This window comes from Rhinatrema bivittatum, chromosome 6 (assembly GCF_901001135.1).
Source record: "Rhinatrema bivittatum chromosome 6, aRhiBiv1.1, whole genome shotgun sequence".
NCBI classification, from domain to species: Eukaryota; Metazoa; Chordata; class Amphibia; order Gymnophiona; family Rhinatrematidae; genus Rhinatrema; species Rhinatrema bivittatum.
This window is the reverse complement of record NC_042620.1, coordinates 291,853,837-291,866,603: the sequence shown is the minus strand read 5'-3', so window position 1 is coordinate 291,866,603 and position 12,767 is coordinate 291,853,837. Positions and strand designations below refer to the sequence as shown.

At 42.3% G+C, this 12,767-nt stretch overlaps 1 protein-coding gene across 2 annotated transcripts in view; it reads left to right on the top strand.

Moving 5' to 3' along the window:
- RBM41 (RNA binding motif protein 41) overlaps positions 1 to 12,767 on the top strand; it is a 76,827-nt gene that overhangs the window by 39,477 nt on the left and 24,583 nt on the right. For both annotated transcript variants that reach the window (XM_029607353.1, XM_029607354.1), the window contains exon 6: positions 10,840 to 11,252. In XM_029607353.1, the coding sequence (XP_029463213.1) occupies positions 10,840 to 11,252 (413 nt within the window). The remainder of the gene's footprint in view (positions 1 to 10,839; positions 11,253 to 12,767) is intronic.

Sequence of the window (12,767 nt, the reverse complement as noted above, 5' to 3'; positions counted from 1 at the left end):
CTGAGACATGGTTATTCTCCAGCAGTAATATCCACATTGCTTCACGCTTGAAAGTTTTCTACATCTATGGCTTATTTTTTTTATTTATTAGGCTTGATGAATCGCAATTCTTACATAAGTATATCAATGCGATGTAAATAAATTAAAAAATAAACATACCATACATTAAAGCTAAAAGTGAGTAATACAAATTATAGATTCAAAATCTAAAACTAAAATTTAAAAAATTAAATTAAAAGCAATGAAAATAAAAGATTAAAAATACAGATACTTTCTATAGTTTACTATAGTTTGTAACATTAAAAGCAGATTTCACGAGTGTGTTCCAGTTTTATTAGTTTAGATGAGGGGAGAACTAGAAGCTCTAGTTGTAAGGAATGTACAGTATGTGTAGATAAATATGGGAGAAGAAAATTGGACAAATAAGGAGTACCCCGGCGATAGGCTTTGAAAGCCAATAAAGTTCAATGAGAAGTTGAGTGATGTGATCAAATTTCCTCTTACTGAAGATTATTTTAGCTTCTGTGTTCGGTACTCTTGAAGTCTGCAAACTTGGTTGAAAGAGAGTCCATGTAGTATGGCATTGCAATAGTCTAGTCTATTAAGTATAAGAGAATGGGAGAGTGTCTTAAAATCCTTAATTTCTAAAAACAGTTTGAGTCTTCTAATGAACCGTAAGAAAAATTAGGATCTCTGAACTAGGGTAGAAACTTACAAAAGAGAATTTGAGTGAAGAATCCAGTTTAACCCCTAAAGAAGTGACTGTATTCTTCAGAGGTATTTGAGTTCCAACCATGATAGGAGTAGGTAAGTCCACTGGATCACTATTTCTGGTGAACCAAACAATCTCAGATTTTTCAGGATTAACTTAAGTTTAGAGGACTGAAGCCAAGTGGCTATCTCAGAGAGCCAAATATTTAATTTATTAAGAGTCCACCTTTTCTAAATCAGTGCTAGCAAGAGCCTGTATGTCCTCTGCATAAATGTAGCTGCTGAAACCAAGACTTTGTATCAAAGTTATGAGTGGATAAACAAATTGAAAAGAGTAGGAGAAAGGGCTGAATCCTGAGGCATCCCACAAGTAAATGAGTAAATAGATGACATTGATGAATTCCAATGTATTTGGAACATTCTTTTTCCTAGGAAGGATTTGAATCAGAGAAGAGAAGAGTCCTGAATACCAATATGGAATAGACAGTTGAGAAGAAGCTGATTGTCTATATTAGAGTTTGGAGAGTTTTCGAGAATTGGTGTGAGGTGAGAGGTTCTCAGAGTAGAAATTCACTGATTTTGGAATTTTTCCTAGAGGGATTGGTTAAGGGCTTGGCCTAAAACACCTTGAAGGTGGTGGCTCTCGCATGCTGTAGAGAGCGGATTAATGGTAGGCCCTTGTCCTCTCATCTAGATGGGTCCACGTTCTTGAAGGGAGTCAAGCATCTACAGCCGTCCTTGAGCCTCCTGATGCATCTTTGGGACCTTAATCTGGTATTAAGACTTTTGTCGGGCCCTACCTTTTGGCCGCTGCGTGATCTCTCCGTGCGGCTGCTTACTTTGAAAATCGTTTTCCTGATGGCGATCTGTTTGGTGAGGCGCATTTCAGGCTTTCTTGCCGTTAAGCCGTTTCTACAAATAACTCCGGGAGTAGTGCAAGCACAGGATTGTACCTCCTTTTTGCTGAAGTTGGTTCTATTTGAATCAGTCTATTTCCCTGCCCACACTGGATGTGGTACTTGAAAGTTACTTGCTTTTTGAGGAAGACTGATTGGCTGTGTGTTCTCCATCATAGTAGTAGTAGACAAGGAGAACCGACATTGCGGGTGACAGTAGCCCGTTGGGGAGGTCATCACAGCTGCCTATGTGAATGCAGATGTTCCATTGCCTAGGTGAGACAGGGCACATTCCAATAGAGCATGGATGGTCATGTGACTGAAGATTCAGTTGTTGTCTCCAGTCGAGATTTGCCAGGTGGCAATGTGGTCATCCTTGCACACTTTCTTCAAGCATTACCACTTGGATGTTAAGGTGCAAGAATTTGCGGCTTTTTGCGCGGACAGTTTTGACAAGAGTGCAGGTAGCCTCCCACCCGTTTCAGGAGTAGCTTTGGTACATCCCACTGGTGTAGATTAGCCTGCCTGAGTGCAGAGGAAGGTGAAATTGCTTCTAACCTGAGAATTTTCTTTCCTCTAAGGAAGGCAGGACAATCCACAATCCATCCTGGGTTGCCTACTTTGATTTGGTTTCAGTTCATCCTTTATTCGGGGATGATGCAGAATGTTCCTGGTTATGAGTCATTTGAAGGACTGTAAATGGAAAACCAGCCCCTAAGATCAGTTGATGTTAAATTTTTACTGAGCTCAGTGCTTCCCAGTTGGCTGGAAATAATGAGTTGTTGACTGTTAATAGTCATGTTTCAAGTATAATCAGTTTCTCCACAGTTTGCCTTTTCTAGAGAAAAGCCCCAGACTGGGTTCACTTCAGGATCTGACATCTGTTTCTTCTTTCTTCTCTTTTCTCCTTTTTTTTTTTTTTTTTTTTTAACAGACAATTTTCATTAAGGAGATGCATGTCCATCATTTTCTGGAGATGTAGAATACTGGCAGGCTGATGTTGGAGCAGGGCTATTTATTACTGAAGTCAGCGAGTCAGAATCCTATGTCTCCATCTGCATAACCCACCGGTGTGGATTGGTCTGCCTGAGTAGATAGGAATGTGCAGTTTTGTTATGCCACCATTCGCCTTGTAACTCTTTGCAATGTTTACTACTTGAGAGGCCATCTAATGGACTTGTGTCTTTAGCAAAATAAATCAGTAGGTCTGACTTATCCAGTAGCATTTGAATATCAGTTCCCAAGTATTACAGCTTCCCTCTGAAAACCTGAGCCTATAGTAGTTCACTGTATTAGATGAACAAACAGGTTAACACATTCTATTTCTGAGTTATAAATTTCTCACAACAAATAAAGCCAGTAAGGTGAAATTACTTCTTACTTGATAATCTCCTTTCCTCTGGGTTCTGCACTCGTACCAGCAGATGGAGATGGAGAAAACTGACTCGCTGATGACGCTGACATTAAGCCCTTCCCCGACATCAGCCTGCCAGTATTCTCCATCTCCAGCAGATGGTGGACATGCATCTCCCTAATGAGAATTGTCTGTTTAAGAAAAAAAGAGAGAAAAGAAGGAAGAAACAGATGGCAGCTCCTGAAGTGAACCAAGTCAGGGGCTCTCCCTCAGTTGAGCCTCTGTACCTTGCCAGGATTAGGAAAAAATAAATAAATAAAAGGAAGAAGAGCAAAGGGGGAGCTCGGGGGTGAAGGCTTGTGCCTTCTTCCCCCATAGCCTCCAACCTGATCGTGATTTTAGCCAGTGGAGGTCTGAGATCAGGTAAAGAAGAATAAAATGGGCTGGGCCTTCCCCCCCAAACACACACACAAGTACTATTCCCCCCCCCCCCCACTCACACCTCCAATCAATTTCAGGGTTGTTGAGCAGGGGGGCAAACCAATAGATTGGGCAGCAGATATGCTTTGGGGCTCCAGTGCTGCTGTTCCTGTTTGACGGCTGCATGAGGAAAAGATAGGCCACTGCGATATGCAGTAAGGCCATGGCTGGGGCTTTTTCCCACATGCTTGAATGTGTGAGACTGTGCACAGTAAGACCATATCTGTGCACAGAAGTATGTGCACAAGTCCGCAGTCTTGGGTTTCACGCATACATGCATGGGCACAGCCACACACCCCAGTGAGTCATTGATGGTATTTTAACAGCACACAGGAGCCCTGTTGAGATTCAATATGATGGGAGACGAGATCTTCCAGAGCAAAGTATCCAATAGTTAGAGACTCAGGTTCAATTCTTGAGATTATCCATCCATTCAGTGGAGTTATTTCTAGGTCTCGGGGTTGATGGTAACAGTGTTGGATGTAGTATCTTGGATGGGGGTGCATATATATCCTCTTTATAGCAAGCTCTGCTGGTGTGGTGAACACAGTCCCAGATGTAGGCAGTGAGTTTATCCTGGGTGATTGCAAAATAATTCCTCCTTAGAAGGGTGCACTTAGAGATCCTGGAATGGTAGGTGCCTACAATGGAGGCGAGCCCCCTAAGTTGGGAGGATCCCTACTAGGAGTTGATGGTGGAAGGTAGGTGGAATGCCAAGGATCAACAGGGGACCATCAATCAATTGGAATCTCATGTGGGTCACTTGGCATGCTTACAGTTCGTTGAGCAGTAAGTATGATGTCTGATAAGATCAAAATACACTTTCACAATAAATGTTCTTTAAATTTTACAGATTAACCAACATTTAACATAAGGAGGAAAAAGACCTCAGAGCCAAATATGCAAAGTTCTATATGGAACATAATGTTGTGCCAGGAGGTGGACCCTTGGCCTAGTGCAGGATTGGTAGGCTCCCTGGTCAAAACCAGAGAGCGCCTGCCACCAGGAGGCGGGGCACAAGAGGAGACAGAGGCTAACTGGAGCTTCGCCACTAGCAACCCTAGGAACCCCCGGGTTGAGCCCTTGAGTACGTGGGCTGCCTGGTCTTAGGTGGGCCTCACAGGATCTCCTTGACAGGAAGTTCAGAGGTGTGCCCACCACAAGCAAGGGTGTGCGGTCAACCCAGAGGCCATAAGTCCTGGATGCCTGAGAAGGCCAGAAGAGTGTCTCTGAATGTATAGCAAGGACTACGGCCAGGTTCAATAAGCATAGTCAGCAAAGCAAAATCAGAGCCAAATATCAGTCCGTGGATAGTCAGGCAAAGCAGAGGTCAGTTACCAGTAGTCAGTCCGTGGGTAGTCAGCTAAAGCAGAGTTCAAGTTCCAGAAGGCAGTCAGGCATGGTCGAGTTCAGGCAGAGGTCAGTTCCAGGCAGCGTGCAGACGTGATTGTGGAGACGGGCAGGTCAGAGGTAGGCAGCGGTCAAACATCGTGGAAACAGGCAGAAAGTCAGAGGCAGGCAGCGATCAGACATTGTGGAAGCAGGCAGAAGGTCAGAGGCAGGCAGCGGTCAACGTGGTCAAGGAAAGCTGAGGTCAGTACCGAGAAGACAGTCCGATGGTACTACCTGGGGGAGATGGAGACTGGAACACAGACTGAACACAGAGGCAAACTAGAAACACTCTCGATGTTGACCCGATTGCCAAGGCAGGGATCAGGGGAATGAGCCCTCTCTTATATATGACCTGGCGATGACATCATTGGGGAGTGTCGGACCCGGGTTTCCTGTGCTACGGTCTTCATAAGGAATGATGCTGGCCGCGCATGCACACCTAGGGGCAGGGCCAAGGAGCAGGAAGACGTGGAGCCCCGGCAGGAGCTCCTCTGTGAGGCCTGGTCGGGCGATGACGAGCGGGGAGGCCGGGGACGCCGCGAACAGGCTGAGGCCACAGAGGAGGTGAGCCCGGTGCTGGTGGACGGAGTAGCGAAGTGAGTGGGGCTGGCCACGCTGCAGAAGTGGCCGGGGAGCGCAGCACATAACATGCATATCATTAGGTAGTTCAATCATAGGTGTTAAAAGAATCTATCATGGAGATTTTTTATTTTAATACAAAAACATGAAAAATCTAATTTATTCTGTTTTTTTCTTTTTTTAATGTATATAAAAACTTAGTCTTTTAGAAAAACTAGTTGTGCATTCATTTGCACTTGAAGAAATGGCATACAGCTGAAGTATCTTAAACTTTAAAGCTAAACATTTGAGAACAAGATAAGATCTTTTTTGAAATACTTGTTATTCAGTTTTAAAGTGTTTGCATCGAGGCAGACAGCCTTTCAGTTTTGACATTGGGGCATTCAGTTGTATAACCATTATGAATGCAGTACATGGCTGAATATTTAAGTATACAAATTGTTACAACAAGACAAGTCATTTTTTGGGAATATTTGATATTCAGCTTTAAAGTTTAAGATATATCAGCTCTATTTTTGGCTGTATGCCATTTCTTCAAGTGCACATGATTACACAACAAGTGGTTTTTCTAAGGGACTAAGTTTTTATATACATTAAAAGAAAAAAACAGAATATATTAGATTTTTCATGTTTTTGTATTAAAATAAAAGAATCTAACATGGAGGTTTTTTAAGACCTATGATTGAATGACCTAATGATATGCATGTTATGTTTCATAGAGAACTTTGCATATTTGGCTCTGAGGTCTTTTTCCTCCTTATGTTAAATGTTCTTAAACCCTTTGTTTAATTTGTACAATTTAAAGAAAATTTATTGTGAAAGTTTATTTTGATTTTGGTTTTCCGTCCGTGCTTTCACTTACCTGTTACTATTGGAATGTCTGATAAGACTACCACAGTCACCTATATAACCATTCAGTTGGTACAGTAGACACCAGGTGTCGGTGGAAATAGATGCACTCATGAAATGGGCAGAACAACATTTCCAGACAATATCAACCTCTCACATTGCCAGGACAGACAGTGTGATAGCTGATTTTCTCAGCAGATATGACTTGGATCAGGAGAGTGAGAGCTAGCGGAGGACGTTTTTCAGCTCATAGACTCTCAATGGGACCAGACACACCTGGATCTTGTGCCTTATTACCACAATGCATCAGTATGACTGTTTTATAATCACAAACAGGATCCAGGGGCATTGGAAATCGATGCTCTTATTCCACAGTGAACAGTGGAGCAAGATGCTATATAGGTTCCCTTCCTGGCTGATATTCGGCAGGGTAATACGGAGTATTGCAAGTCATTCCAGGACTGTATTCCTGGTGGTTTGGACTGGCCACGGACACTGTGTTTCGGTTACTGATAGACAGTACTATGGGGTGGCCAGTCCTGAAAGATCTTCTACAACAGGGACCGATCGTACATGAAAATCTGGCCATTGAGAGGGCTCGACTGCTGAGGCTTGATTGTTTTCTGGTAGTGGTGTCCCCACTGCTCTGAGCTAGGAAATTATTATCCTTTCAGAATTGAAATACCGATAATCCTGGATTTTCTAGAGGAAGAATTAGTAAGGGTCATAAGAACATGCCATACTGAGTCAGACCAAGAGTCCATCAAGCCCAGCATCCTGTTTCCAACAGTGGCCAATCCAGGCCATAAGAACCTGGCAAGTACCCAAAAACTAAGTCTATTCCCTGTTACCGTTGCTAGTAATAGCAGTGGCTATTTTCTAAGTCAACTTAATTAATAGCAGGTAATGACTTCTCCTCCAAGAACTTATCCAATCCTTTTTTAAACACAGCTACACTAACTGCACTAACCACATCCTTTGGCAACAAATTCCAGAGTTTAATTGTGCATTGAGTGAAAAAGAACTTTCTCATAAAGAGTCTGGCCCTTAACTCCTTATAGGTTCTGGTTGCAGGACTGGCATGTGTTAGAGGTCATTTTAATGGTAGACCTTTATACTGAGGGAAACACAATTTACTTTTTTTTACATCTCCCTTGTAAGGCCATGTAGATCTGGCATCATTGCTACTGATATACGGTATGTTAGAAATGTAAGACTAGAGGGACTCTGGGTCATATTTTTTGGTCTTGTGCTCTCATTAAAAAATTTTGACTGGGCATCAGGAGATTTTTGAAACCATACTTAGGCAAAATATTTCCTTTTTACCTGAGAGGATTCTCTTTGATGATCCTACTTTTCAGATTCAGGGTAAAGGTAATAGACTTCTAATTCATAAAGCCTGTTTAGTGGGGGGAAAAGATTATCCTTATGATGTGGAAAGCAAAGGAAGCTCTGTCATGTTCTTCCAGGCCCAATACCTTTCATGAGTTAATGTTGTTTGAAAAAATGGAGACGGGGGTTTGATTAAGCGACAAAAGATTTTTCTAGAAATCTAGGTTGCGTACTTTCAGATTTTACCTGCTAAGTTTAGTAGCTCTATCCTTAACGATATGTGTTATAACGTGTTATAATTTATAATCTCTCTCCTCTGTCCTATATTGTGGTCAACCCCAACGACTCTAGTTCTCTTGTTATATATGTTACAAAGTTTTTAATGTTCTTCACTACATTTGTTATAATTTTATAATGACTCTCCACAGTCCTCATGTTACAAAGTTTCAATGTAAAATAAGAAGTCTATGTTTATAGATTCCTCTGTTACTCTGTATTTTATAAGATACACGCGTAGCCGCGCGTATCTTATAAAATCCAGGGTCCACGCGCGCAAGGGGGTGCACATTTGTTCAACCTGCACGCGCCGAGCCCAGCGCGCGCTGCCTGTTCCCTCCGAGGCCGCTCCGATTTCAGATCGGCCTCGGAGGGAACTTTCCTTCGCCCTCCCCCCACCTTCCCCTCCCTTCCCCTACCTAACCCACCCCCCTGGCCCTATCTAAACCCCCCCCTAACTTTGCGCGCATCGCCAGCAGCCCGCTCCGTCCTCCGGTCCCGGGGGCTGGTCCGGAGGCCTCGACCACGCCCCCGGGCCGGTGCCACGCCCCCGGGCCCGCCCCCGAAACACCGCGGCACGCCCCGAAACGCCACGTCGTTTTGGGAACGCCCCCGGACACGCCCCCTCCCGCCCCTTTTCGAAAGCCCCAGGACATACGCGCGCCGGCAGGCCAATCCGCAATCCTGCCCTGGGTTATCTACTTGTTGTTTTGTTTTCAGTTCGTCCTTTCCTTCAGAGACAGTGCAGATTGTTCCTTGTTCTGAGTCGTTTGAAGGACTGGTAAGTGAGAACCAGCCAATGTAATCAGTAGTAATTAATATTTGCTTGAGTTCAGTGCTTCCAAGTTATATGGAGGTAACGAGTCATTGACTGTTATGAGTCTTGTGTAAGGTATAATCAGTTATCCACGGTTTGCTTTTCTAGAGATATTGGCAGGCTGATATCGGGGCAGGGCTATATGTCAGTGACATCAGCAAGTCATTTGTCTCCGTCTCCATCTGCTGGTAGGAGTATAGAACCCACCGGTGTGGATTGGCCTGCCTTCCTTAGAGGAAAGGAAATTATCAGGTAAGAAGTAATTTCACCATTCCTTCTAATGTGAATAATAACCATTTATAGTGGCCATAAGCACTCTCAATATTACTCTGCCTTTTTTGCCTTTTATTTAATCATAGACCAATGTCTGTTTTTTTGGTTTTTTTTTTTAGTTAACACTTTGGTGCCAAAAGCAAGCTATGGCAAGAGAGGTAAAAAGCATAAAACTCAGCTTCTAATGAAGATGATATCCCGCTAATGCAGACATTCGAAACTGGTCCTGTGACAGGAATTGCAATCTTCATATGTGAAAAAGATAACTGAATTTTAAATTGCATAAAAACCCTAAAATAAAAATGGCCATTGGCCTATGATTAAACAAATTCAATGAAGGTAGATTAATACTGTGAGTGCCTATTATGATGGCCACAATAGATGGTTATTATTCATATTAAAAGGAATTGTGCAGTTTTGATGTACTGTATTCATTTTTTCCTTTGGTTTTTGCATTGTTTGCTTTGTCATTTTGAATGGTGGCATTTAACATACTACAAGATCTAACAAAGTGAGGGAGATCTGGGAGGGGGGCAGGGCACCACGTTACAGAAATGTAAGAAAAGAATGAAAACACCCCCTTTAAAAAGCTCTTTAAAAAGCCAGCGTCTACATCTGTATGTATCTTGTAATTATTTTAATGGCCTTTAATTACTTTCAGTGATTTTTTTTTTACCAGTGTGATTAATGGAATATAGTCAGTATCAAAGTAGCAAGGGCATACTACTTTGATACAGCCTATGCTTCATTAATCATACTGGTAGGAAACTGATTTGAAGCGATTAAAGGACATTCAAATAATTCTAGGGTGCATGCCTACTAGTTTGTATAGCGTGATATTCACTTGATTTCATAGTGTAATAACTTCTTTTTCTTGAGTGCAGCAAACTTTTAGAATCAGCCTTAACAAGGAAGGAAGGAGAAATCCATGCTTTGACTCTATTTAAAATGATCTCATCCTTATTGTATCAAGGTCACTTTCAATAGGGTAAGTACCAGACCCATGTTCCATTTTTTTTTCCCCCGAGCATGGATCTGATTGGTGAAGTTTTATGGACGTCATTGTGCCCCGAGACGGATGGATTGAATAATGGCTATGGTCGAAAAGCACTAAAAATGTGGATGAGAAAAAACTATTTCCTGTAATATTTGGCTCCCTACTGTTCTCAGTCTCCTATGGGAACAATGAAACAGTATACAGTATGTCCTCACGGATTAGACTTGAGGGTGAAGAGAGCCATCAGAGGAGTTAAAAATGGTATATAACAAGTGCTCAGTTATTTACTTTTAAGGTTTTCAGTTTTTACAAAGTAGAGAGAGAACGCCTACTGTGGAGATTGTGTCTGACCGTCTTTCAGCCGGGAAATCAGGGCACATATTAGCCTGAAAATGGCGAAGGTGTGGTTGGGGTGTTGCTTAGTTGAATGTGATAGGTTACAACATGTGATGCCACTGCATTGCTGATCTTGGGGGTTGGTATTAATTCAAGGTTGGAACAGTCTGACTAGCAACAGCATGCACAAAAGGATTTTTAACTTGCACTAAACCAGTGTTGTGCACACTGAAGCATTGGACCGTACATGAAAATGAACTGGCCTGTGCTACCTGGGAAAGAAGCTCCTTGTGCCTGATGAACTATTGATGGGTAAATGAATGCCACTCCCACATAGGTGTAGATCCAGTGGGAGTGCACGACCATTACTTGCTTTCTTCCTAAAGATGAATAATTGCTGTTGTCTATAATAGTACTGTATAGCTGCATCATCACAGTCTTGTACAGTTAAGCATATTTTTCAGCTACTATCATTTACTGTTACAATACTGGCCTTTGCTTGATTTTTACGCATGTTTCAAAGTCATGGTTATCTTTTTTGATGCAGATGAAGCCCACAAAGCAACAGTGAAAGATGATGATCCTAAAAGATCCCTGCCTGTAACATATAAGGAGATAATTGCAAAGCCCGTGACTGAGGAACCACAGTCTTTAAGGTCCAGTCCTTCTGCACATGGTGCCACAGTTCCAGATGCATCAGTAGCATGCTACAGGACAACAAACGATACTGCAACCACAAGCCCACTGCATGGTCAGGACGAGGGGATGGTTCCTGATGGATGTAGGCTGTCCGAGAGGAAGACTGAGTCTGTGCCCCATGGCAACACTGCTGGGCCTGTTAAAGTAACAGAATCTGTGGAGTTTATTACAGAAGAGGAAATCCAAAAAAATCGTCTCTCAGAAGATGAGATCCGAAAAATCCCCAAGTTTTCCTCATATAGCTGCGGGGAACCAAACAAGGTAATGCTGTTAACAGTAGAGCAAGAAGTTCAGTTGTATTTATTTAATATTTTTTCTTTAGAGAAGACAAAATCCCCACTGTTTTTTTTTTACAGTAATATTAGGCACCCCCAATAGGCTTAACTTTTTGTTTTCCAAATGTTTCTTTCACTATTATTTTGGTATAAACTGATCTACAATGTGGTGGTTTTGGCCAAGTCCAAAAACTGTTGCCGCATGCCGTAGTACTTCAGTTCTCCCCACCCCACCCTCAGCTGTGAATAGCATGATTCAGTGTAGCCAAAGACCTGCACTTGAAAAATAAAAAACTGAATCTGAGGCACCACTAAGCAAATTCATCAAATGCAAGGCGTTGGAGAAGAAAAAAACATTTTTTAAAGGCCTTGTGATTACTTTTATAAATTGGTTCAGGCACAAGTAAGCACAGCACTTCAAGCAGCGCTGTCTAAATTTTTAAGAAGGCTCATCACTCAGTAAAAATATTGCTAGCAGTACATTTTTTTGTGGGTTATCATAAAGCTTGGAGATAACTGCGCAGAGCAGCAGATGCTACCCTTAAGAGAATCATGGGGGTAACCTGTACAGCACAGCAGATACTACCATAAGCATGCTGGGTAGACTGGATGGACCATTTGGTCATTTTCTGCCGTCATTTGTATGTTACTATGTAAATGTAAGTAATGCAAATATGGGAAACACAAAGGTAAACCTAGTGAATTGTTTCTTATAAAAATTCCCATTATTATCTTCCTTCTAATAAGGACTAAAGGTAAAGTGGTTATGTCAAGGGGCTGGAATAATGAGGGCTCATGGGTTCTTAATGCCAGTTCTGCTTCTCACTTTGTGATATTGATCAAAATGCTTTACCTTCCCATAAATCTTTAGTTGAATAATAAATATTCCTTTTCTGTCCCTGTTTGGAAATGAATGTGCCAAACTCTTCACATTTAAATGCTGCAATTGCAGACCAGGTTGAGATCCTGCTTGAATGAAAGGTACTGTGTAGATGCAAATTTGTATCTTCCTTATTATCCTGCTAGATCAATGCAGATGTGCTTTCTATCTTGCCAGCGGATGGAGTCATAGAACACCACTTTTCTAATGACATCACTCCAAAAGCAGTAGTACAACACAAACACTTGCTCATATTCTCTGTCTACGGCAGACGGTGGACACATGCAAGTCCTTGCTCTTCCCTCTGCTGCTTTGCTGCCAGGGTTTGTTCTCTGGCCCTACTCTTGATAGAACAATTTTTTTCAGTTACATTCCTAAGGCAGCAGTCTGTGGACTGACCCTTGGTGGAGTGTGGTCTGTGGCTCCTTGGGCAACAATTAGAAATGAAATGATGGCAGAAGAAGACCAACGACCCATCCAGTCTGCCCAGCAAGCTTTCGCACTCTTTTTTTTTTTTTCTCATACTTATCTGTTACTCTTGGCCCTTAGTAACCTTTTTGGTTCTGTTTCCCTTCCCCCCTCCATTAATGTAGAGAGCAGTGCTGGAACTGCAACTAAGTG